Source organism: Brienomyrus brachyistius, chromosome 21 (assembly GCF_023856365.1).
Source record: "Brienomyrus brachyistius isolate T26 chromosome 21, BBRACH_0.4, whole genome shotgun sequence".
Taxonomy (NCBI): domain Eukaryota; kingdom Metazoa; phylum Chordata; class Actinopteri; order Osteoglossiformes; family Mormyridae; genus Brienomyrus; species Brienomyrus brachyistius.
The window spans coordinates 2,775,330-2,800,540 of record NC_064553.1 but is presented as its reverse complement, the minus strand read 5'-3'; the positions used below and the strand labels follow the sequence as shown (position 1 = coordinate 2,800,540).

The 25,211-nt window shown below is 46.7% G+C and overlaps 1 protein-coding gene across 1 annotated transcript; it reads left to right on the top strand.

Moving 5' to 3' along the window:
- The first annotated feature begins 3,249 nt into the window (after positions 1 to 3,249).
- Positions 3,250 to 25,087, top strand: LOC125717078 (unconventional myosin-VIIa-like). Its single transcript, XM_048990037.1, has 47 exons — positions 3,250 to 3,284; positions 3,429 to 3,530; positions 3,621 to 3,773; positions 3,992 to 4,176; positions 5,013 to 5,134; positions 5,221 to 5,363; positions 6,039 to 6,152; positions 6,254 to 6,407; positions 6,559 to 6,635; positions 6,996 to 7,115; positions 7,600 to 7,739; positions 8,300 to 8,510; positions 8,962 to 9,097; positions 9,312 to 9,478; positions 10,055 to 10,195; positions 11,018 to 11,176; positions 11,319 to 11,411; positions 11,544 to 11,638; positions 12,774 to 12,858; positions 13,499 to 13,717; positions 13,876 to 14,178; positions 14,269 to 14,511; positions 14,747 to 14,908; positions 15,507 to 15,572; positions 15,699 to 15,829; positions 15,928 to 16,054; positions 16,146 to 16,265; positions 16,385 to 16,558; positions 16,855 to 17,082; positions 17,371 to 17,538; positions 17,678 to 17,795; positions 17,934 to 18,057; positions 18,357 to 18,532; positions 18,643 to 18,824; positions 19,110 to 19,231; positions 19,892 to 20,031; positions 20,274 to 20,427; positions 20,840 to 20,995; positions 21,427 to 21,532; positions 21,619 to 21,732; positions 21,958 to 22,045; positions 22,312 to 22,418; positions 22,838 to 23,023; positions 23,219 to 23,335; positions 23,415 to 23,498; positions 23,898 to 24,017; positions 24,351 to 25,087. The coding sequence occupies exons 1-47, from the start codon at positions 3,267 to 3,269 to the stop codon at positions 24,444 to 24,446; spliced, it is 6,546 nt and encodes a 2,181-aa protein (XP_048845994.1). The 5' UTR covers positions 3,250 to 3,266; the 3' UTR covers positions 24,447 to 25,087.
- The last annotated feature ends 124 nt before the right edge of the window (positions 25,088 to 25,211 follow it).

The following is a 25,211-nucleotide window of genomic DNA, read 5'->3' as shown; positions in this document are numbered from 1 at the left end:
TGCGCCTCGCTCGAACTTTTTTTTTGAGCCCAGATTGTTTAATATCCTTACACTCCTCCAAGGTGTGTCATTCATTCGCTTAATCAAATGCTAAACTTTGGTTTTCGTCTTGTCGATCACGCAATAACACTTACTGAACCTCATCCCCGGAATGCTTTGCTTTGATTTTGGGTAAATGCGATTCCTGATGCCGGGGTAGTTTAACGTTGGCTAGTTAACTGTGAGTGTGATGTGTGCAAGTCTGTCGGCCCTCTGTGAATAGTTGCAGGAGGTGACGCACTAGCCCTGCACAAAATATAACTCTGTTCATCACCTATAAGTGGTTCATAATGTAACATGAAGCTTAGAATCGACAGTTACCTTGGTGACCACAATGCTGTGGTGTTCCAGCATCTCAGAACCTGGTCTCATAACACACACATCTGTTGACCAGTTGCTTGCAGTTGTCTGCCTGCCCGCATCTGGTATAAAGTGCGTGTAGTTGAGGAAGTTGGGGTATTCCATTGTGCCGGGAAGGCTGCTATCAGCCGCTCCTGTCTTACGGTACGGTCACATTATTGGTTAACCGCGCAGGAAGCGACAGGCTTACTGGTGGACCAGTTTCCGAAGAGACAGTTCTGGAAATGCCATTTTTCCTGTGGGAAGAAAGGCGAGACTGTTCGGAATCCTGTCTTTGCACCTTTTCTCCTGTGGTGTATTTGGTAATGCGATTAATCGCATAAATTAATCATTGTTCTACTATCAAGCTCTATATTTGAACTTTGAGCTAAACTGGCTCCTTCCTTCATTTCTCTGTAGGAGCCCGGCCCTTTGTACACAGAAAGACAAGATAGTAGCGTCATCATCTCAAATGACCTTCAACTTTGAACTTGGTTTTACCGTACGATGCTGGGCCTGGTTCTAGGAAACGTACCGGTCGCTCCCTTCAGGTGCCGTCATCTCCCATGATCCCCCTGTGCCTCGCTTACCTTTGTAACAAATTTAATTGTGCTGATGACACTTCAGCGTGGGCTTCCCTGCATTCCACACATGCCTCATCGCGCAGAAATCATCTCACTGTCTTTATCTTTGTCGTTAGGTATCGACACCCCCTGGTTTCGTCAGCTGCAACATTTTGCCCTTAAGTACAAATAGCTCCCCATTTGCGTACATCCAGACTCGAGCCAAAAAAAACAATCTGAAGTTCATAGGTTAATTAAGGAAGCATTAATGAGAAACGTGGTCTTCTGGAAAGACATTTAAATTTTGATGACGTTCTAATGCGTATGTGATATATGTTCTTCAGTATGTGTTACTGGAATATGTATATTTATTTTGCTATAAGGCATCTTCCGCATGGGCTGAGTGTTCGGCCTGTGGTGTAACTGAATGAATAGGCAGAAAATGTTACTGTTACCTCGATGGAGAAGGAGCTTCTGAGGTAGGAACTGTTCAGACCCCACATAAGAGAATACTTTCTGGAGTATTCCTCTTACGCTGTTTACTGTCCAAATCAAGGTCAAGTATCTCTCGGTTAATGACACATAGCAGTTCATGAAAAAGAAAATACAGAATTTTTTTATATCGTTTATTTTTACGAACTGGATCCAGATTGGTTACTTATAATATCCCAGTTAAAGATAAATCAACACGGTTTGCGGTTGTGGCCTTAAACTCTTGTGACCGTATAGAAGCTCTAATGGAATTTATGATCATATAAAATGAGAACATGAAACTACTTTTATCATGCCTACATATCCTGTAAAGGCTAACTTCAGGCTATAGGTCACAAGCCTGTAATGTAATCCTGAAGGACTCACTGATGTTTCCAAAACGAAACAATCCAGCCAGATATTACCACATCTGCCCTATCTGATGTTTATAACATAATTGCCTGTTTGTTTGCTCAGGTAAACCCAGCCTTTGGGGGGGGGGGGATATACCCCCACAGCTTTGGATAAATGTCAAAATCATGAGTTCATGCTCTATCCTCATATGTTAGAAGCCACTCCCTCTATCGTGCCGATATTTCAAATGAAATACCTTCATTCATTCAGTATCCAGTGTGATTTAGTTCACAGTTCCCGCACTGTACAATTTTACACGAGTTGAAACTAAATTATGGGTCAGGGATTATTAAATGTTAGCTGAGTCACACGGACCCTTAACAGTGGGTGGGGGGGCACGAAAGGCTGGCATTTTAATAAGCAGCATGACAGCGGTGGCAAATCACTTCCTTGACGCCGGAGCACTGCCATGTCAGAAGGGCTCAGCCACTGGGGCGCAAAGTCCAAGGGTGCTTAAGACGCTCGATAGAGACGCGGCTGCTTCCTCATTCGCACTGGAAGTGACACCGGAGTCACTGGGACGAGACAGGCAGGCTTCACAGTGCCCGGATCGGGAGACCACCCTATGAGGGCCGCTGCTGAAGGGCCCCCGCCGTCACGCTCGAACAGACCACGGAGGACGGCGAGAGCTCGCTCTCTGGCCCTTCAAGGAACAGGACGGGCTACAGGTTTGTGTTGAATTTCACGGCTGAGCCCTGCAAGTCACAGCCCTGAGATTTCAGAAGAGACTTGTTTATGAGGACCGTTCTGGAATTTGGGCAGGATAGATTTCCGAATGATCAGATGTTTCTTTATAAAGATCAAGCAGGCAGAGTTTTTCTGCTAGAACAGAGATGCATTAATCTGCTGTTGCCAGTGTAACATGAAAGCAGGAAGCCTTCAAACTTTCTTGATTTATGTGTTATTTGCATATGGGATATTTTATTGTCTTTTTCCCTGTTGTTTCACCTATTATCAAGATTTCTAAGTGTGTTTAGGTACATTGCAGGGGCCGGTACTGCAAAGCGGGGTTACTGGCTTATCGGGATAACTTGTCGGATTTAAGGTAGTCCGGGCAAAATGTAAGTGAATGAATAAGAAATCAGTTTAAACTGCGGTACCTTAAATCCTACAAGTTATCCCGATAAGGCAGAAACCCCGCTTTGTAGAACAGGCCACTGGTTTCAGGCTAAAGAAAAACAGAACAGTTCATTTGATAATGTGTTCCGATCCAGTTTACCACAGTAGGATTGTGGGTCTGTTTCCTGTTGCTTTTGTGAGGCTGGTGTATGCATGAGGTGTGTATGCATGCATGAGGTGTGGCCTCTGTTTAGAATCATCTTTATCGTTGTAAAACTTCTTGGTTAGGTAATAGGAACATAAACCTGTTATCGCAGAAACTCTTCGTATCTTAAACCCTCCTTCTTCCTGGTAATGCAGGCTGCTGCTGAGGCATCAGATATGGTTGTGTTCCGGCAGGTAAGATGGATTTTAAAGATGGTTTGTGCAAATCCTTCAAAATGCTATCTTTAGCTTTAGCTAGCCTTGAGCTGTTAGCTGGCATGGGCCAGTGTGTCTGGGACGTGTGTCGGTACGTAAGTGACGCCGTGGGATGCCTCGCAGGGCGATTTCGTCTGGCTGGAATCCAGCATCGGCGTTCCGATCGGAGCTCGACTCGAGCTGTCGGACACCGGGCAGCGGCAGCTGACCGACGATGAAGGAAAGGTACGGGCCGAGGCGGAACAGGGCACCCCATTCCGCAAAGGAGGGGCCTGGCGGTGTCGTGACTGCCTCTCCTCCTCGACGTCTCTCCAGGTACACAAGCTCTCCAAGAAGAATGAGTCCTCGCTGCGGGCCATGCACCCGACTTCTGTGGAAGGCGTGGACGACATGATCCGGCTGGGGGACCTGAATGAGGCCGGCCTGCTCCGGAACCTTCTCATGCGCCACAGACAGGGCGTCATCTATGTAGGTCCATTTGGACCCAAACGGCTTCTTCGGCTGCGAATAGCTACATTTTTAGACAGTCAGACAGGCTGTGGATGGAGTGACGTGATTGTAGTTAAGGGTGATTTAGCTACCATCAGACTTAATGTCAGACGACCCAACTTTTGATTGAACTTTAAGCTCCCTCAAGGCCCTGGTTGGGGTCCCTGTAACCCGATCCGCTCTTTCCTTCCTCCCAGACGTACACGGGCTCCATCCTGGTGGCAGTGAACCCGTACCAGGTGCTGCCCATCTACACGGCCGAGCACGTGCGGCTCTACCACGGCGCCCAGCTGGGCGAGCTGCCCCCCCACGTCTTCGCCATCGCTGACAGCTGTTACCGCGACATGCAGAGGCACAAGCGCGACCAGTGCTGCGTCATCAGGTACGCGGGCCCAACGCCAGTGTCCAGCTTCACCGCTGACGGTGACCCGCTGGGCGACACGCTGCAGAGAAGCAGACCGCTTGTGAAGCTGCAGGACACAGAAGTGGATGTAGATCAGTAAACATAGGTGTTTTGAAGCTGCAGGACACAGAAGTGGATGTAGATCTGTAAACATAGATGTGTTGAAGCTGCAGGACACTGAAGTGGATATAGATCTGTATACATAGACTTGTTGAAGCTGCAGGACACAGAAGTGGATGTAGATCAGTAAACATAGATGTTTTGAAGCTGCAGGACACAGAAGTGGATGTAGATCTGTAAACATAGATGTGTTGAAGCTGCAGGACACTGAAGTGGATATAGATCTGTATACATAGACTTGTTGAAGCAGCAGGACACAGAAGTGGATATAGATCTGTAAACATAGATGTGTTGAAGCTGCAGGACACAGAAGTGGATATAGATCTGTAAACATAGATGTGTTGAAGCTGCAGGACACAGAAGTGGACGTCTGACAGCTTGCCGAAAGATCCAATGTTTCTGTTAGAAAATCAGATTTCTAACTTAGCAGGATAACTTGTTGGATTTAAGGTGCCTCAGTTTAAATGGACTTTATTGTCGTTCACTTACATTTAGCCCAGACTACCTTAAACCCGATAAATGGATCCCGCTAAGCAGGAAATGTAGCTTCGTCTTACAGGCCTTATATCTTGGAAAAATAAAAAAAAGCAGTTTTTTTTAAATATTCAGTTTCTTTTTCCTCGAGTGGTGAAAGTAAAAATATGCTAATTTTGGCTGAGTGAGCGCTGTTCACAGAGATGTTCTCCATATGCTAGTGGGGAGTCCGGAGCGGGAAAGACCGAGAGCACCAAGCTGATCCTGCAGTTCCTAGCTGCCGTCAGCGGCCAGCACTCCTGGATCGAGCAGCAGGTCCTGGAGGCCAACCCCATCTTGGAGGGTAACGTGGCGCCGCCTGACGTTAGCCCCCGGCTCGCCGCATGTCCCTGGCCCCCCCTGACCCGGCCGATGCCCGTTCTCCCACAGCCTTCGGCAACGCAAAAACCATCCGCAATGACAACTCCAGCCGCTTTGGGAAGTACATCGACATAAACTTCGACGTGGCCGGAGTCATCGAAGGTGCTCGGGTGGACCAGTATCTGCTGGAGAAGTGCCGCGTATGCCACCAGGTAGGCCATGACCACCAGGGGGAGCACAACTCGCACCGGGCCCTCTGGGAAAAGGGGTGTGGCTAATTTCAGGTCTGCTCTTCCTGCAGAAAAGGCCTTTCTCTAAAAATAAAGGATATATATTTCTAATTGTTACAATGCTCTTATTGTCATTGTTATTTTGTTCAGGAGTACCTGTTGGCCTTATAGTTTACTTCGTTGCATGTTTTTATGTAATTATGTAGTTCAGGGTTCCCCAGTTCCGGTCCTAGAGGGCTAGTCTGCAACACAGTTTGCATATTTCACTGCCCAAACTCATCTTAATCAGCTGACTGCCAGGGGTAGTAGGTGTGTTGCAGCAGGGAAATCTGTAAACTGTGTTGCGGACCGGCCCTCCAGGACCGGAATTGGGGGACCATAATATAGATTATAGACTTGCGATCGGCACCCCACCATGGGTCGTTCCCTGCCTTGCATTTGTAGCTATGGAGATAGGCTCCAGGCCCCTACAACCCTGCATAGGACAAACACATATAAAAATGGATGGATGGATGGATGGATTGTATATGTAATTATATCAGCCATATGCTGCCTGGGACAGACACTAGGTCTCCTTGCCCCCAAATAAGCAGCTAGAAGGCCATTGGATGGAGGGTTTCTTAAAGAGATAGTGCTCAAATTCTCTGTTTGTTGCAGGCACCTGAGGAACGGAACTATCACATCTTCTACTGCATGTTACTGGGGATGCCAGCAGAACAGAAGAAGATTCTGTCTTTAGGAAATGCTGCAGATTACAAGTACCTGACCATGGTAACATCAGGCAACACCGCAGGCACCGCAAACGTGACCCGGCGATTAGCCGGCCGTGTCGATGATTTCCTCAGCTTGATTCTCAGGGTTGCCTCTCGCAGGGGAACTGCACCAGCTGTGAAGGCCGGGACGACTCGGCGGACTACAGCCGCATACGCTCGGCCATGAAGATCCTGATGTTGAAGGAGATGGAGTCGTGGGAGATCTTCAAGCTGCTGGCCGCTCTGCTGCACCTGGGCAATGTCAGCTTCCAAGGTGATGACTTGGGGAAGCTCAGAAGTCCAGAAATGTCCCTCGAAGTTGTAAAAAAACTGGAATAGGAAAAGTCCCACAGAGGACAGAATTGGAAAAAATACCTTCTGAAGATCAAACGAATGAAGGTGTGAACTTCATTTTTTTTTTTTAGGTACTGTCTCAAATAACATGGAGGGCTGCGATATTCAGGCTTCACATCATGTCACCATGACGTCTAAGCTACTGGAGGTATAATATTCTGCAGTGAATCTGTACCGCACCACACCCTTTGTATGCTGTTCTCCAGTTCCATTCTGGATAGGATCTAGGTTCTAGATCTGTAGCTCTGGGATCAGGGGTACTCGGGCTCTTCAGCGCCTCCGCTTGTTTGTTTCATCAGTGACAAACAGCGTTATGTTACCAATCTCGCAGTGGCTCTGATTGTGTGTCTCTATAAAGTGTAACACTGTTAGCTGTCGATAACTACCAATGGTACAAGAGAACTTCAGTAAAGTCTATAGGTCGTTTTCACTTTCAGCAACCTGAGCTGAAAGCGCCCCCCCCCCCCGCCTATGTTCTAGGCTAATCGAGCTTATGTGATTTTCCCAGGTGGACAGCAAGAGCCTTGAGACCAGCTTGACACATCGGTCCTTCATGACCAACAGGGAACGCGTCTCCAGGCCACTCAGCCAGGACCAGGCCACAGACGGCAGAGACGCCTTTGCCAAGGTCCGTCCAGCGGTCAAACCGAATCAGAGCTTGTTAGGCGGTCATCACATCACATCACATCACATCACATCACATCTCAGCTGCTTGCCAAGTTTTCTGGTGAAAAGACCGGAAGGTGGTGCGGTCAGCAATGTGGAAAACGGAACCAAAAACATATTACTAGAAGGAAGTCATTACTATGTCCAGTCTGAAAGATTATTAAACCAGCAGCGTGGGCTGGTGTAATGCAGGGAATGGTCTGACGATGCAGACATCAGGGTGAGACCACTGGGTGTAATGCAGGGAACGGTCTGACGGTGCAGACATCAGGGTGAGACCACTGGGTGTAATGCAGGGAACGGTCTGACGGTGCAGACATCAGGGTGAGACCACTGGGTATAAGGCAGGGAACGGTCTGACGGTGCAGACATCAGGGTGAGACCACTGGGAGGTTCACCTGCTTCCTTACAGCTCTGCCCGGCTGTGTGTTTGTTCACATATTCAGGCCATATACGGCAGAATGTTCGTGTGGATTGTGGAGAAAATCAACACTGCCATCTACAAGCCCCCCCCCGACGCCTCGCACCTCCGTCTCTCCATCGGGCTGCTGGACATCTTTGGCTTTGAGAATTTCGATGCCAACAGGTTGGTGCGCTGTTATTAACTGGTATTCGGTGCAGACAGAATACTAGACAAAATTCCAAGCCATTGAGCCTTTCTGGTTCAGGTACAGGTTGTGGTGAACATGCTTCACAATTAATCTCTGCACGTGTGGATTGCCTGGTGATACAAGTCAAAGTCTACCTGTACTTCAGAGATGGTTGACAACCAAAACACGACTGTTAACACTTCTCAGTTATTCCTTTTTTGTTCCAAGGAATTCATACATTGTGAAGCTTCCAAAATAGTAGAAAGTTCCCTGGTTCCTCTGTACATCATACTGATATTGGATGGGTAGGATGAATGAATGCATAACCAGAACAATGATGACAATGCAACAATACCGTGATTTATGATTCAGCCGCCATTACTAATAAACTCCATAAAAGTCTAATCTCAAAGGACAAACAGCTTAATTATTGCTTAAACAGAGCAGTCATTGGGTGACTGGCTCATTGGTCTCGCTTATTCTGTGTCTGCCTCCCCGGTACTGAAGGGATCCATTTCGGGGGCCCTGTCTGTTTATTTTTTTTTGTGCACTGCAGTTTTGAGCAGCTGTGCATCAACTTTGCCAACGAGCAGCTGCAGCAGTTCTTTGTGAAGCACGTCTTTAAGCTGGAGCAGGCTGAGTACACCAGCGAGAGCATCTCCTGGTCGCATGTGGCCTTCTGCGACAACCAGCGCACGCTGGACCTGCTGGTGGGCGCCCCGCTCAACGTGCTGGCCCTCGTCGACGAGGAGAGCCACTTTCCCAAGGTGATCCGGCCTGCCCCTGCCTCACTGCATCCAATAAAGCAAAACCAGTCAGTGCTCATACCACGTTTAACAATGGAGGGATGTAAGTGATGCTTATTGTTTGTCATGCTTAGCATTGCTGTATATAACTCTTGTTAGTGTAGGGGTTAGTGTCCCTATCTGTCACTTACAAGACTGGGGTCCAACTCCCCTGGATTTCCCTCCAGGGATCAAATAATTCCAACCGACCGTTTTGTACCAATTTTCCAGTGATGGTTTTCGATCTCATTTTCCTTGCACTCGCTTCGCTTTGTTACAAAGCAAATCCTAAACGGCGTGTTACTTTAATCATAGACATTATCTGCTCAGTATTTCCTGCCTCAGCTTCCCTCGTCACACCCAACCTCCCACTTGAGGGTCTTCTCCCACTTGAGGGTCTTCTCCCGCTTGAGGGTCTTTGTTTTTGGCTCAGGGCACCGATGCCACTATGTTGAACAAGATGGTCCAGATTCACGGCAAAAACAGCCTCTTCATCTCTCCCAAGAGCAGCCATGACATGCATTTCGGGATCCAGCATTTTGCTGGGGATGTCACCTACAACGCCAAAGGTAGGTGTGAAAAATGGGAAACATGACTGATTTTCTGCTTTGGGGCCTCCCTGCTACAACGGGCCACCCAAGCCTGAGGCTGCTGTCTGTCAAGTGACCTCAATGATCCAGATACGATGATCCATCCGAGAGGCGAGTCTGTCGGCTGGAGATGTGAGGGTCAGCGTAAGGCCCATTTCATCGCATTTATCCGGTTCTCTGGTTCCACGTCCAGGCTTCCTGGAGAAGAACCGAGACTCCGTGAGCTTGGACCTCATCAAGCTCATACACAGATCAACCAACAAGTTCCTGAGGCAGATCTTCCACGCGGAGCTCAGCTCCTCCGCACCGGCAGCCAGGACCAATAACAAGATTGTAATAACACCTAAAAACACACTGCGGGTAAGTTACTGCTGTCATCATTTCCAGTGAATTGCTGTGAACTGCCCTCTTCTCCTCAGCTTCCGGCAGGATGCCCTCTTCTGGCAGAGCACAAATATACGCTCATAAACCAACAGAACAAGCACACAGTATCCGCACTTCTTCACAACAGATAGTAAACAGCAGCCATTGTTCCTTTTGCTTCCTAATCGTTCATTTTATTCAGATATTATGGACGAGGATCCATAACTAGGGATCATCAACCTGTGTGGACGAGGCTCGTCTGTCTGTGGCAGAGAAAATAAACACTTTGTAGGCTGGTTTTGGAAAACGGTGTTTGTGGTAAAAATCACAGTTCCTCAGAATTTGTCATGGTGATGACTGCTGTCCCTAATGGGCTCAAATGGCAATATATTTTTTAATATACTTGTGCATGAAGGTAAATATAGGCTTAAAATCAGAATTACAGAAGTACAGCACGGTCCCACACATGAGTGAGTCTCAAAAATGGCTTCCACAAGTCAGGATATTGCTGGCGGAAATGAGGCGTCTTTGATATCGTAACTGGTGTCACTGCTGCAAACTGCGTGCCGACAGGAGAAGGGGGACACCAGGAGACAGGTGTCCACGCTGAGCGGCCAGTTCCGGCAGTCCCTGGACTCCCTGATGAAGACCCTGGCCACGTGCCAACCACACTTCATACGCTGTTTCAAACCAAACGTCTACAAGAAGCCCGAGGTGATGATCGCTCGGTTGCAGAGAACTCTTTTACAAACATCCCATGTTTACATTTTAATTATTTAGCAAACATTTCATCCAAAATACTGGGTGAAAGGCCCAGTGGTGACGTCAGCATGCAGCCACACAGCACAATTTCTTGTTTATATATATATATATATATTTTTTTTTTTTTTTTTTGCAAACTGCAGCCTGGTTCTTCACAGTTTCTCATTAATGAAGGGCTTCTTCCTTGCTTTACGGGACTTCAGTCCTGGGTCTAGGAGCCTGATACTCACTTTCCTAGCAGTGCACTTCACACCTGCATGTAATGTTTCCTGTTCCTTTGGAAGGTCACTTGATGTCAGGAAGGTGCATGTGTCTATACATGTCTGTAGCCATGTGCCTCTAGTCATGAGCTAATGTTAGTACAGCCTGCTTGGAAAGCTGGGGTCGTTTTAGTCGAGTTACCTGCATTCACTTTATGGGTTAAAGAAACTTCCCTGTCTGCATTTCGATAGCTGCCTTTAGAGGGCGCTGTTCAGTCTTTCAGCCAGATGTCCTCGTCTGAGCTGTGAGTTCGTCATGCGGCCACCTGCACGTGCTGACCGCTGTCTCCCCGCATCACTGCGCTCTCTCATGTGGGCACACTTTAGGTTTACTGGAGGGAACTGTGTGGCCCTTTGTCAGAAATATTAAACAACGCCTCTGTCAGATGGAGATTAGGCCTCTCATGCCGTTAAAACATTCAGACTGGGAACAAACCGTGTCATTAAAATATTAAGTAAGTAATGAAAGGTTCGCTTTTTTTGTCAGTAAACTTTGTCCTTATACCCCTTTCAGATTTTCGACAGAGAACTTTGCATTCGTCAGCTGAGATACTCTGGAATGATCGAGACGATCAAGATCCGGAAAATGGGCTATCCCATTCGGCACACGTTTCAGGAATTCCTGCAGCGGTACCGAGTGCTACTGCGGAGCTCCATCTGCGACCCCAAAACCGTAAGAGGGATCCCGAGGCCGAGCATGTGACCCACAACCACGTGGCGGACTGCAAAGCAAATGAAATACGCAGCATAGTAATAATAATAGACAGTGTGTAAATCAACACAATGAACCGTCTTGCCTGCATCTGCGCTAACAGGAACCTGCGCAGAAGTGCTGCGACTGCATCTGCAAGGCCTACATCGGGGAAAATGGAGACTGGAAAATCGGAAAGAAGAAGATCTTCCTTAAGGTTGTGTGGGCTTCGACGCCGCCGTCAGACACGCGTCGCATTAAAGGCGCTCATGTCCGACAGGATCCTGCGGTTCAGTTTGATTCTCTGGAGGTAAAAGACTCATTTCTCCTTAAAATTTTACCCCACCAGGATTTCCATGACATAACACTGGAGAGAGAGAGAGACAGCGAGATGAGAAGGAAGGCTGTCCTTATACTACGAGCACTGCAGGTCTACAAATGCAGGTGGACGTCGTCCTCACAGCATGGCGGCCAGAATCAAATCGAATCACTTCATGAAATCACTTTGACACTTTGATCTGTGACGTCACTTAATACGTGGTAGAATACAGGCGAGTGAGAAAAGCTCTCTGCAAGGTTGTGGCTCAGTGGGTAAAGATGTTCTCGTGAGTGGAAGGTTAACGGTCCAAATCCTTGGCAAAGAGATTTCGCTGTTGGGGTCCTGAGCCAGATCCCTAACCTCCTTCATCCAGGGGCTGTTTGACCTGGCTTTCTCAAAAATTTGAACGTTTCAAAAGTACACAGAAATGGTTACAAACACTGAATATAAAGTGCAGCATTACCAGCCCATCACAGGACACACTCACCCACCATTCACCCACACATGCACACCTACGGGCAATTTTAGCAACTCCAATTAGCCTCAGCATGTTTTTGGACTGTGGGGGGAAACCGGAGTACCTGGAGGAAACCCCACGATGACATGGGGAGAACATGCAAACTCCGCACACATGTGACCCAGTCGGAGACTCGAACCCGGGTCCCAGAGGTATGAGGCAACAGTGCTAACCACTGCACCACCATGCCACCCCCACTACTTGCTGCATTCAAATGTAATTAATTAACTGCATATAAAATGATTAGGTTCTCGGGAAAGTAGCTCTTGTGTTACTTCAGTTCTCTCATTGATGCCTGCAAACCCAGACAAACACTTACGTCTCCAGGAGGCTGGTTTAATATTGCAACATTATTAAATGATCATGTTCCATTTAAGCCTGTTAACAATATATACATAATTACATACACTAGTGTGCATCTGTGTTTCAGCGAGTCCGTAATGATCTCATTAACAGTGTGCTGCTGGTGAAATACACCACACGGACATCAGGGGAATGTTAAATCACCATTCAGTAGCGATGTCTTTGCGACATAGAGATGCTTCGCTGATGCATTTTCAAGCATCGTAGACATTGTGCCAATACATGTGTGCCGTCTGGGTCATTATATTATTTTAGTGCTGCTGTGTAGTTACACTCATTACCGGCAAAAATAGTGGAAGTACAGTAACACGTTACTGCTAATATTGATTATGTTGATTATCACCACGCCTGATGATTACGTACCGCCGTGTCACTCACAGGAAGCAGTTCATCGACCAGAGGAGAGCTGCTCTGGTCCTGCAGAAACACTGGAGAGGATCCCGTGCAAGGAAACAGATCAGAGCAGTGAGCATTTCTTAAAGGGACGGCCGCCGCACTGGGAAAAGGCGCGCCGCCGTGCGGTACCTGTAGGGGGCGTGGCAGTTTAGCACACATGCTGTTACCTCAGCACTGTGGGATCTAGCCCATATATAACCTATGATTGGGAGGGTTTGCGATGCTTTAGTCCTTATGTTGTGACCCCTCAGTGTGTATTTTTAGCATGTGGGCAATTTTTCTTAAACATTAAATAAATCTGGGAAAGTCAGTTTACGTTTCACAGCATTAACCATCGGTGCCCAGTGGCCCAGAGAGGGAAAGCACACTTAATTATGGGTTATTTTTTAGTTAAGCAGTGGAGCCCAGACTAGTGATTATTGCTGCAAAGGTGAAGCCCAGGATGACAGGATGTTCTTGCGTTTGGACTCGGGCTCTACTGCTGGCTTTTGGCCTCCCTGCTCTCACCCTCTGTTTTTATGTTTAATGCAGAAACTCCTGAATCCTTATATAGTTCGGTGCACATGCTTTGAGGAAAAACAGTCCCAACTAAATACAGGCTAAGGATCCTTACGTGCTGCTTCTATAAACTGGAAATGAATGTATTCCGGGTTTGTTTCACGTCGCACAAGAGCCATTTGTTAAGGAAGGGCTTGACTGCCTCTCTCAGCTCCAGCTGGGCATCGTCCGCCTGCAAGCCAAGGTCCGTGCTCGACAGCTTCAGCAGGCCCACAAGGGGAAGCGGGAAGCTGCCATCCTGCTACAGAGCCAGGCCCGCGGATGCATCACGCGGAGGCAGTGGAAGCACAAGAAGAAGGCTGTGCTCATCCTGCAGGCCCAAGCTAGGGGGATGCTGGCGAGGAAGGCTGTCAAAAAGATGAAGAATGACGTGAGTTCCTGTAGGCCCTTTTGTTTGCCCAATGCAGCCGTGTTCTTCAGGAGCCCAGACTCGGACCTTTCAGCTAGATGCCTTTCCATGTCAGATACAACTGTGCTCCATGGTTCTTTGATCACCTCTGGTGTTAACATGCTGACTCTCTGTGGCAGGCCTGCCTCACAGTTGAGGAACCTCTAGCTGGAGAGCATCTAACTGAGGAACATCTAGTTGAGGAACGTCTAGCTGAGGAGCATCTAACCGATGAACATTCAGCTGAGCAACGCCTAGCTGAGGAGCGTCTAGCCCGAGAGCACACTGCCCGGCAGCTCCAACAACGGTTAGAGAAGGTGCTTGAAGAGAAGCAGGGGGAGAAGTCTAAAACTGTCAGTGACGAGAAGATGGTGGACAGCATATTTGACTTCCTGCCGACTGCAGTTGGCGGGCAGGAGGGACCGGCTCCAGAGGGCTTTGAGGTCAGACCGCCAGATCCGTCAAAAGATCACTTTGGCTGCCATTTTCAGGGTGTTCAACCTGCAGTATCACTGAAGCATCTCTGTCTTTAGGACCTGGAGGGCAATCAGACCGAGCCGGAAGAAGTGGAACCCAATGACCCCCCAAAAGGGGCAGAAACCCCAATAGGGGCAGAAACCCCAAAAGAGGAGGTTAATGACGTGGATGACGTCGAGGATGAGTACTCCTTCGCCAAGTTTGCATCTATGTACTTCCAGGGTTCGGCCACACACACCCACATCAAGCAGCGGCTGCGCAGCACACTGCTGTTCCATGAGGACGAGAGAGACACTCTGGTACCACCTTCGTTCTGCTTTCGGCTAATATTAGCTTAGCTTTAATGCGCCTTGGTTCCGAGGAAGCAGTGCTTGACTTTCGCCAGTCACCAGAGCAGAGTAAAAAAATATAAGATGGTGAAATGGACTGAACAGCAGTGATTTACTACAATTGCATTAGCGTTAGCGTTTACTAGCATCTTTGCCATTGACACTGCATAGGCAGTTTCATGCTAAGTGTAGCTGTTCTGTCCAGGCTTGCCTGTCTGTGTGGTGGATTATCCTGAGGTTCATGGGCGATATCCCTGAGCCCAAGCAAGCCCAGGAGAGCGTCTCCTCTGCGGGAGATCAATCAATCCTTCAGAACCTGGGCCAGAGGCAAGGTCGTCGCCTTAGCAACTTAGTCGGCCTTGATCAGGTATGTTCAGTTCTCAGTGAATAGTCTTATTTCAGTCTTCTGTCATAGTGCCTCTTTTCATATTTATCACATGTATAGTTTATATAGGGGCAGCACGGCGGTGCTGTAGCTGGTTCTCAGTTCCGTTGGAATTCTCAGAGCTGATGTGCTTTTATTTTGAATGTTTGTTTTGGGTAGGCTGCGTGTGTCTTAGCCGCAATCGGATATTGCTTTTTGCATTTTTTTTTTAGAATATTAATCAGTTCAGGTCCTTCAATGGCTAAGACACTGCCTCCTGTCCTTTCTCCTCTCGCCACAGTGCGGAGGTTAGCACTCCTGCTCACACCTCTGGGACTGAGATTTGAGTCTCTGCCTTGGTTCCATGTGTGTGGAGTTTGCGTGTTCTCCACGTGTTGTTGTGGTGAATGGTGCGTGTGAGTGTGCCCTGCGGTGGGTTGGCGTTCCATCCTGGGATGTTCCCTGCCTTGCGCCCATAGGCTTTGGACCCGCGTTCATCTGGCTAAGTTGTAAACTGTCTTGGTTAGCAGTCTCTGAAGGCACCAAGGAAACCTTTCCCTTTAGTATCATCTTCATCTGTGTACGAACTTCTTCTTCATAGAAACTACTGAGAGGAAAAAAGAAGGTAGGGACACGGAACCGCAGACCTTCAACGATTCCAGAGGAGGTAGGTTTAGGGATTGCAATCTATGATGGGGCCCAAACCTGATTTCATCAGCCCCATGGTGCTTGAAGCCAGTGCCTTCCAGCTAGGGGGAGGTCTGTGAAGCTCTACTGTATCTTACCATTGCAGTCAACAGCCGAAACTGTCAAGGAGGAAGATGACATCCTGGTTGGGGAAGGACCCTCACTGCATCGACCAATGTCATCCTTAGAAAAGCTTCACGTCATTGTGGAATATGCTATGGTCAGACAAGACATCAGGTAGCAAGATATCACTTTTGAGAAAGGGGAATGATAAAATTGATTTTAAAAAATCGTCTGACCTTTTCATCTGCAATTTCTCTGCATGGATGTTCCAGGGATGAGATCTACTGCCAGATTTGTAAACAGTTGGTTGGGAATAAGGATGAGAAAAGCAGGCGAAGGGGCTGGATTCTTATGTCCATCTGTTTGGGAATCTTCGCCCCCACTGAGCTTTTCCATAAGGTTAGCTGTCCCGTTTTGGCCTTCATGCTTCTGTTGGGAGAATGTTCTGGTATGAAAGTTCTCGTTTCTATTTTCTTTCATCATCCCATAGTATCTACAAAACTTCATCAGATCTGGCCCTGCCAACTTTGCCCAGTACTGTTCTGAGAAATTGCAAAGAACTATAGCCAATGGATCGCGTAGTGAACCTCCTTCCTGGATTGAACTACAGGTAAAAAAGTCCACTGCAAAGGACTAGGACCATTATTCTCTAACACACGTCTGATCATTAAGGTCTTGGTCACTGTACAAGCAATCTCACTTAACAGGAGTTACCTGCTCTGATTATAGGCCGCAGAGACCCAGAAGCCAATGACTGTGTCTGTGATCTTAATGGATGGACAAAATATCAAGTTAACCATAGACTCAGCCACCAATTCTGCAGAAGTCTGTGAATTTATTGCACAGAAAGTCAAACTCAAGGACACCTTTGGATTTTCGCTTTATGTCGGCCTGCATGAAAAGGTAAAGGAGTCTGTCCAGAAAGCCAGTGACACTAGGAACTCCAGAGTGGTTTAGCTGGAGAAGCTGCTGGAATGAATCCTAAGGCCTCATAAGTGTTTGAAACTTGAACGTACCTTTTACTGCATGTGACCAGGAGACGAACTAATTAGTTTCATTGGCTGCTTGAGGTAGCTGTCGGAGTCAGCTAACTGATGGGTAACTTGCTTTGCTCTTTATGGAGCACAGAAGTGCAAATCTGCAAGTCTAAAAAAAACAATCATGGATGCCATTTTACAACGGTGTTTGGGAATTTTCAGAGGTGGTCACTGGGATGCGGCAAGCAGCACGTCCTGGACGCCATCTCACTCTGCGAGCAGGATTCCAGGAAGAAAAGTAAGCAGGATCAGTGCTGCCCATGGCGCCTCTACTTCCTGAAGGAGCTCTTCACTCCCTGGCTCGACTGTGGGCAAGACCCTGTCAGCACTGACCTCATATATAAACAGATCATCCGAGGGCTCAAGCTGGGAGAGTACCAGTCTGACAAGGTGCGTGAGCCTGAGATGCACACAAATCCTGGGCTCTGTGTTCTGTATCTGTCGGAAGGTCGGTTTTCGAGAAGCCGTTCTCCCAGGCTGCCATGTAATACCGAGTCTTTTCCTGTAGTCTGGAAGCTACATTCACGGCTGCTCTTGACTTCTGACTAACCTGCAATTTCCGTGCAGACTGAGATTTGGCGACACACCATGACTCGGAGGGAACACAATGTCCTGCCGCATTATTACAATTTTTGTCATACAGTATTGCTTCCCATATTCATCCTATTATTTCTTTAGGAGGATGATTTTGTCCAGCTCGCAGCCAAGCACTTCTATGTGCGATTTGAAACCGATTGCAGTGATGATACTGCAAAAACAGTGGTGGAGGAATGTATCAACAGCATTCTGATAGAGACTAAGTCAGAAGCTAAGTGGGTACAGCTGGTTAAGATGGCTCATCTTCAGGTAATATGGGGTTGGGACGTCATTGGAGCATAACTCAGAAGGACTTTTCAGGACCTATCAACTTGTGCTACACGTCTTTTTGTTCTTGCCAAAGTGTTTTCTTTGAAATGTGTATTTTCTGTCTGCTTATGACCTTCAGGGTTCTTACATAAAATCAAAGAAGAATGTGGACTTAGTGAAAGCCGAAGTGATTGATTATGCTCGCCAGAAGTGGTCCAAGTTTTTCTCCAAGTTTTTTAATGTAACAAAGATCTCAGGTAGAGAATAAACCTCCCATCGTTGACAGCATTGCAGTTTGCTTCCGGAGCGCGGTGGTAATCCTGAAACCGTTCACTGTACGCGCTGTGGTTTACTAGTTTTTACGTCACTGATTCTAGCAAGTGTTGTGTTCCTAGGTCCCGATTTGCCTCAAAATGAGTTTGTTGCTGCTGTTAATTGTTCTGGGATCACTTTCATGAATGAAAAGGAAACACTCCTGGAATTCATTTACCCAGAAGTCACTGGAGTCAGCACAATAAGGTATGTGAGAGATCTACTACATTATGAAGGAGATTCTACCATGTATACATTTCACAGATGCTTTTATCCAATGGAACATACAACCAAGAGGTCCCTCAGACTCTGGAGCACTTGTGGGTTAAGGGCATGGTTCAATGGCCCTGCTCGGGACCCCCCCGGTAAAATCACTCAGCCAACTCTGGTATCCAAACCAGCAATCTTCTGATCACCAGCTCAGTGTCCTAACTTGCTGAGCCACAGGCCACCACCATACGAAGTGGAATCTCCATTTGTAAAGTGCTGCTTTCTGTTCTTCCCAGGGACAGCCAAGCTACCCTGCAACTTGTTACTCTGATCACACTGAAGGGAGAGTTCACCCTGAGCTCCAACTCTGCAGGAGAGTTGGAGCAGCTGTGGAGGCTCGTAGACATGTTTCTGGAAGGAATAAAGGCGCGATCCCAGTACGCTCTTGCATTACAGGACTCCAACAGGCAAGGTAAGAGGGCGGAACATTCTTATAAACATGCTCCTCACAGGTCAGAGAGTTTGGGGGCTTCCGTGAGCTACATTGTGTTAGCTTTCTGAAAGGAACGTCTCTTTGCCCAGATGACCCTACATTTCTCAGCTTTCGGAAGGGAGATCTCCTTTTTATTATCAAGGATGAAGAGTATACACCTAACCATGGCTGGATGAAAGGCAAAAATGAGCGAACTAGCCTTACTGGTGCTGTCTCCATGGATGCTGTGTTGGTCTTAGCAACCCTCAACAAACCGACCAATGAGCTGCTGGTATGAGAAGTGTTATATGCTGATGATCTGTCAACAAACTGGTTGATGATACAGGAACGTGCCAATCATTATCCCTGCCCATTTCTCCTTCATTCAAAATGTTGGCTGCGAGTACCGAATGTTAGCTCACCATGTACTGTATCCTAAATCTTGAGATGTACTGTTTTTACAAGATTGTGAACATTATGTGCTTCACACTGTCATGGTCATAATGTTTTGGCTCATCACCGTACGTGAGATTGGTACAAGAACATTGTCATAGATCTTGTTTGGCTATGATTCCAGAACTTGCTGAACTTGTCCCCGGAGCAAAGGAAATCCATTAGCCAGGTCAATCAGGCAACAGAAGGCAACACGGAAAGAGTGGCACCAATCTCACTTAAGGAATTCTCCTTTGAGTACTTTAGGTAGGACACTCAAAGTCTACTCTTTTGCAACCTGATGTTGATGCCTAATGGAACCCGATGTCACAGAACAGCCTGCCAGATTGGCGTCAGATTTTTGCATTTTTACTGAAGGGATGTAACACTTCTTTTCTTGGAGAAGAGTTTGGTGTCTTGACAATGGTGGTTGAAAATCCTATCTAAGGCATCCTGAAATCTCCCATAAGTGTTTAATTATATTCAGATCAAGCTGATCTCAGTGAGTCGGGTGGATACGATATATTGTATTCATAGACTTCGTGCTCAGCCAATGATTGTGTGACCACTTGCATCCTGTGGATGTAGAAGATTCAGCTTGCATGAAGAGCCAAATCATTGGCATCACATTACTCCAGTCCTCAGCAATTCACGTGTTTGTTTTTCCTTTAGTTTTCAATGGCAGCATAACCTAATAAAACGTCAGAAATCTGAGCAATCTTCATCGACGAAGCTCTTTCCCAACTCACCCCCAAAAGACTCCTTTCTTACAGCCTCTGAAATGTTTTCTCACAATGATGTGACTGAAATACTGGAACGTATTTGTACTCATGAACCAATGTTTAATGAATCGTCTTAGGAACTTGACCTCTGTGGAAGAACCTATTTGGAACATGCCTTCCTGTTTTTCTTGTTGGGGTTCCTCAGGCAGCCGGGCAAGGCCGTGGGTAAAGGGGTGGCCAAGGAGAAGCTGTGGGCTTGTTCACGGGAACCACTGAGGCAACCTCTGCTGAAGAAGCTGGTGGGGAACTCGGAGCTCAGCCAACAAGCCTGCCTTTCCTTCACTGATATCCTTCGTGCTGCTTGCTTCCGAGAATGGATGGGACCGAAGTGTCCGTTAGTGCTTGATTCTTTAAAATATATAATCTCAACACCATCTAAATTAAAAATATATATATATTTTTGGCATACAGAGCAAACTTAACCTACACAGACCTTCATGTGTTAGGAACCGCAAGCATTGTTGCAAACACTGATATATATAAATACATATTTTAAATAAAAAATTTTTTCTTGACTGTCACCGTACCTATCCTGAAATATATGGGCGATTACCCCATAAAGCAGGTGCGTAGTGCCCTGGAGCTGACTGACCAGATCTTTGGCCCTGCGATGCAGTACGAGATTCTGCGGGATGAGATCTACTGCCAGATCATGAAGCAGATGACCATCAACACTAACCGGTTTGTGTTCCACGCCGGTTAATCTCATCTATTTTAAATGGATGTCATTTTGACACTGTTTGACATCATCCATTGCTGATGAGGATTAATGTTCTGAGAAGGTAAAAGGGCAGGAGTGATTCTATGGTTTTTTTAAGGAGGGGAGAACAAGGGGGCTGTAATTCATACAGAGGGGCCAACTTGTTCATTAACCAATGATGTGTTTTGAGTGACAAAGGAGGGAGCACTCAGCAGCCAATCAGCTTTCAGCTGGGGCCAGTGCCCCTATGGGCCCGCCCCTGTACACGATTGGGTAACAGGCAAACAAGAAGTTTTGGCCGCAGTATAAATATCCACAGTCTTATTCCCATCTGGCCGGGCCCAAGCATCACACTAGCGTGTTAGCATGTCTCCTGTGTCCCGTGTCATCCAGGCAGAGCATGGAGAACGGCTGGCAGCTCCTGTGGCTGTGCTGTGGTCTCTTCTCACCCAGCCAGACCCTGTTCCGACACACACAGCGCTTCCTGGAGTCTCGGAAACACGAGCCGCTGGCCTCCGAGTGTGTAAAGAGGCTGAAGGGGATGCTGAGGTGAGCTAACATGGGTGGGTGGGGCTGGGCTCTTATGTATGACTCACATTGTGGTGTCGGGGACCCCCGGCTTTTGGTGCGCTGCCGTAGAGACTGATGCTCTGCCACTTTGCTCTGTAATGGCATCTTATTTTATTAAGCCTTGAATTGTTGGGCAGGTCCCATGCTGTCCTGCCATATGCACAACAATGCAGACGCACTTGTGCTTTCAGCTGGAGAAACATCTCTCTGCAATTATACTATAATCTGTTGAAGCTTTTGTGCAAAGCAAATTCACTTTTGCCCCGGGAAGCTCTCACAGGTCCTCTGTGGAGAAACCCTGGAGTCTTTGCCAATTCCTCAGTACATGTTCCATTATAATCAGACATTCCGGGAGCTAATGGCAGTTGCCTGCAGTTCTTTGGTTCTCATGTTGTTGTAAAATAATTCAGGATGGAGCCTCGCAAACGGCCCCCCCACCAAGTGGAGGTTGATGCCATCCAGCAGAACAGCACCCAGCTCTTCCACAAGGTCCACTTTCCCAATGATATGGATGAGGTAGGGGGCATCTTGTGGGCTTTGCAAGGCAGTTGTCTCCCGTCTGTTTTATCTTCACTGACATTTATTGATCACACCTCCACCAGATCTTTGAGGTGACGACCACCACTCGGATCCATGACCTATGTAAGGACATCGCTAATAACCTCTTACTTTTGTCACCTGATGGCTTCAGCCTCTTTGTGAAGACCGCAGACAAGGTTAGTCCCCAGTACAGACTTTCTCTCAATATCAGCTAACTTATTTAAAGTCATTTTCTTTGGATGTCGTGACATAATGACTTTCCTGTGACTCTGTACTGGATAAGTGAAACCAGTGACCTGATTTCTCAAAACGGCTGTCCATTTTCCCACTGTTACTGGGAGCGGTAATTTGAGTCCGCCAGAAATATCGTAATCCCGCTTTTGACATCACACTCCTTTCAGGTGTTGAGTCTGAATGATACAGACTACTTCTTCGATAGCATAAGGCAGTTAGCAGACAACACGAAGAAGCCCAAAAGAGCCAAAGATGGTAAGGAAGCCCCACAAAGAGATGCTTTCATCACAGTACCGTTTTGCATACTGGTTTATGTATCTGCTTCAGGGAAAGTGTTTGGTAATAAGGGATGAAAGGATAGGCGGAGTTTGCCCCGCCCCACAAATCACTGCATGGCTTCCAATGGGAGCCGCCCAAGTTACCAGCTGGAACCAAATAAATGTGGCCACTCTCTTAGTGACTGACATGCAACTTCTGGAGTCTCAGTTCTGTCATAAGTGGGGCTTGACCTCGATTTGCAGGAATGGCGGCGAGCATGCCGTATCTCGTTATCTTCATGAGGAAGCTGTGGTTTAACGTGATCCCTGGCAGAGACTTGAGGGCCGACCTCACCTTCCACTATCCGCAGGTACGGTGAGGCCTTCGAGCGAGGTTCACGGCAGGAATATGTGCGGAAATGAAATGATGTTATAAATGTTTGGCTCCCTGGCGTTGCCAGTGGATGCAGTGAAGTTCGGCTTTGTATTTAGTGGCTAGTAACTGAGACAGCAGGTTAATGAACCATTTTAATCGCCAGGATAATGACTTCATGGACTTGTTGCAACTTGGAGTTGCTTGAAGAGTTTCATCAAATGTCCTGGCATGTAAATGTCCAAAAACGTTCATCTTTGATCAAAGGCTTCATCGAATGAAACATAAGTGACTATGGATACTAGAATTTAGAATGTTCCTGTGGATGTTCTAAACTGTCTATAGTGTTTATCATGTAATGTTGCTTGAGAGGCTGTTTATGTTCGGACTTTGGTCCTTGCCTTTTCTTACTTCCAGGAGCTGCCCAAATATCTGCGTGGATACCACAAGTGCACCAAGGAGGACATGATCAACCTGGCGGGGCTGCTCTTCAGAGTAAAGGTCGACACGGACAGGTCACAGTTCGTCATGATTCCCAAGATGCTGAAGGAACTTGTGCCTGCAGACCAGATGAGGACCATGTCTCCTGAGGAGTGGAAGAAGGTAGGCTCTCCATGGAAGGGAGAGGCTCTGAAATCGGGCATTTCAATGGGAGTATCAGTAAAGTACAAGCCAGTGAGTGGAGCTGTTGGCTGTTGACTTCTCCCAGAAGGGTCATGAAGTTGTCCAGCTGTGTAAACATGTAACAGCCTTTGAACAAAAGTGCAACTTAAATATACATCTTCTCCCTGTTTTCAGAACATTATTTCTTCATACAACAAGCATGCTGGGTTGACCGTGGACGACGCAAAGGTGGCATTCCTGAAGGCCATCTCACGATGGCAAACATTTGGTTGCGCTTTCTTCGAAGTTAAGGTGAGTGACGTTTCCATTAAAATATGGAGCATAAATTGCATTATTACCAATAATTGTCAAACACTTGTTGTTTCTACAGCAAACATCTGAAGCCACTTTACCAAGTATCATAATGATCGCAATCAGCAAACAAGGAGTGAATTTCATTGACCCCAAAACTAAGGTAACGGTTCTCACTCATTTTACATTTGTAGTTCTTCTATTATGTTGATTTCTTATGGTTTATTAAAAAGTAATAAACCTATAGTTATTTATTAATACCTAGTTTCTTCCCAGGTCAGTCGTTAATCCCATGTAAGACGTGTCATAATGCGTAAAATTTAACATCATTTGCAAAGCATTGTGCAGAACGTGTCAATCCAGACCAAAGTTCTCTTTCAACCAACTAGTACTCTGTGATTGTTCCTCTTTATGCTCAGCTGGGTTGGTTGAAACAAAACATTGGTCCGCATTTCTACTTTCTGGACCTGAACTTTCCACCTCTGGAATTGTGATTTCACTTACTGGTTCCCTGTCCCTGTTCCATTCCCTTCCTCGTCTCCTCTCTGCTGGCAAAATCCAGGACATACTGGCTACGCACCCCTTTAACCGCATCACGAACTGGTTCAGCGGTAGCACGTATTTCCACATGACCATTGGGAACATGGTGAACAGCAGCACGATCCTCTGCGAGACCTTCCTGGTGAGAGATTTCTCACTCCGTTCTCACACGTTTCAGTGATTATCGGCTTAGCAAACCTTCTATTGCTAATGTATCACTGCTGAAGTGCTATATTTTGATCTTACTGTCAGTATAGTAATGCACACTTTAGTTAATATGACAAAACAGGGTTCTGCTTGGATCTAAAATTTTTTACTTTACAGTCAAACACCATAACCTGTTAGAACCTTCCCCATCTGTATAGCTTCCTGTAGTTGGAGATACCCTGCTTTGGTGTGTAATGGACATCAGCACTCCATGTACTTTCTCCTTGAAGGTCATAACCTCACACGCATGTTTGTCTTTGTCGTGTAGGGCTACAAAATGGGCGATCTTTTGAAGTCCTATCAGGATATGTACCTCAATGAGAGGACATCGGTGCGTCCCAGAAATCAGCTCTTCCCTGCCTGAGTTCTGCCAGAACACAGAAGACGTGAACCCATGACATGCTATCATGGCCTTCGACCTGCGTCATGTTTACAGAATTCGTGGCAGAAACTCACACCCATTCATAATATTTAACTCCATCATGTTGGCCAAGCGGCACGCAACTATATCTTCTGACGGAACTGCCCATATCCCCGATGACTCTATGTGAAGCTAAATATTGGATGTTGTTCACTGCAAGTCAATGAAATGTTTATGAAGAAAACATCTATATCATCTAAAGTTATAATTAACATGTCGCACATCACACACAACGGGAAGTTCGGCACGGAACCTTAGCCCAGAGCACAGAGTCCATATTCGCAGCAGTTGTTACACACAATTAAGCAAGCATTTTTTTTTCCAGTCATAAGCACATGTAATCTTCAGGACTGGTGTTCACAAAAACTTGTGACCACTGGATACTTGTCAATATCACCATTGTTTACCTGGCTGTTGACCTCAGGGAATGAAGTTCTGAAACGAGGTGCTGAACATAGTGCAGGAGGCTTTGTGTGTGCTTTACATTCCTGTTGTATGTCACCTTTATAATCCACACAAACTCATGTCCAGTTATTGACGTATAAATGCATAAATATATATAAATATATATAGGTGTCTGTAGGCTTAATTTTCTCTGTGTGTTTTTATTTAATAAAATAAGTGGAATATTTACAGTACAGAGCACTGCCTTGCTCAACATATAGCAGAGACGGAATGTGGTTCATTGGTAATGGGTAACGTACCAGA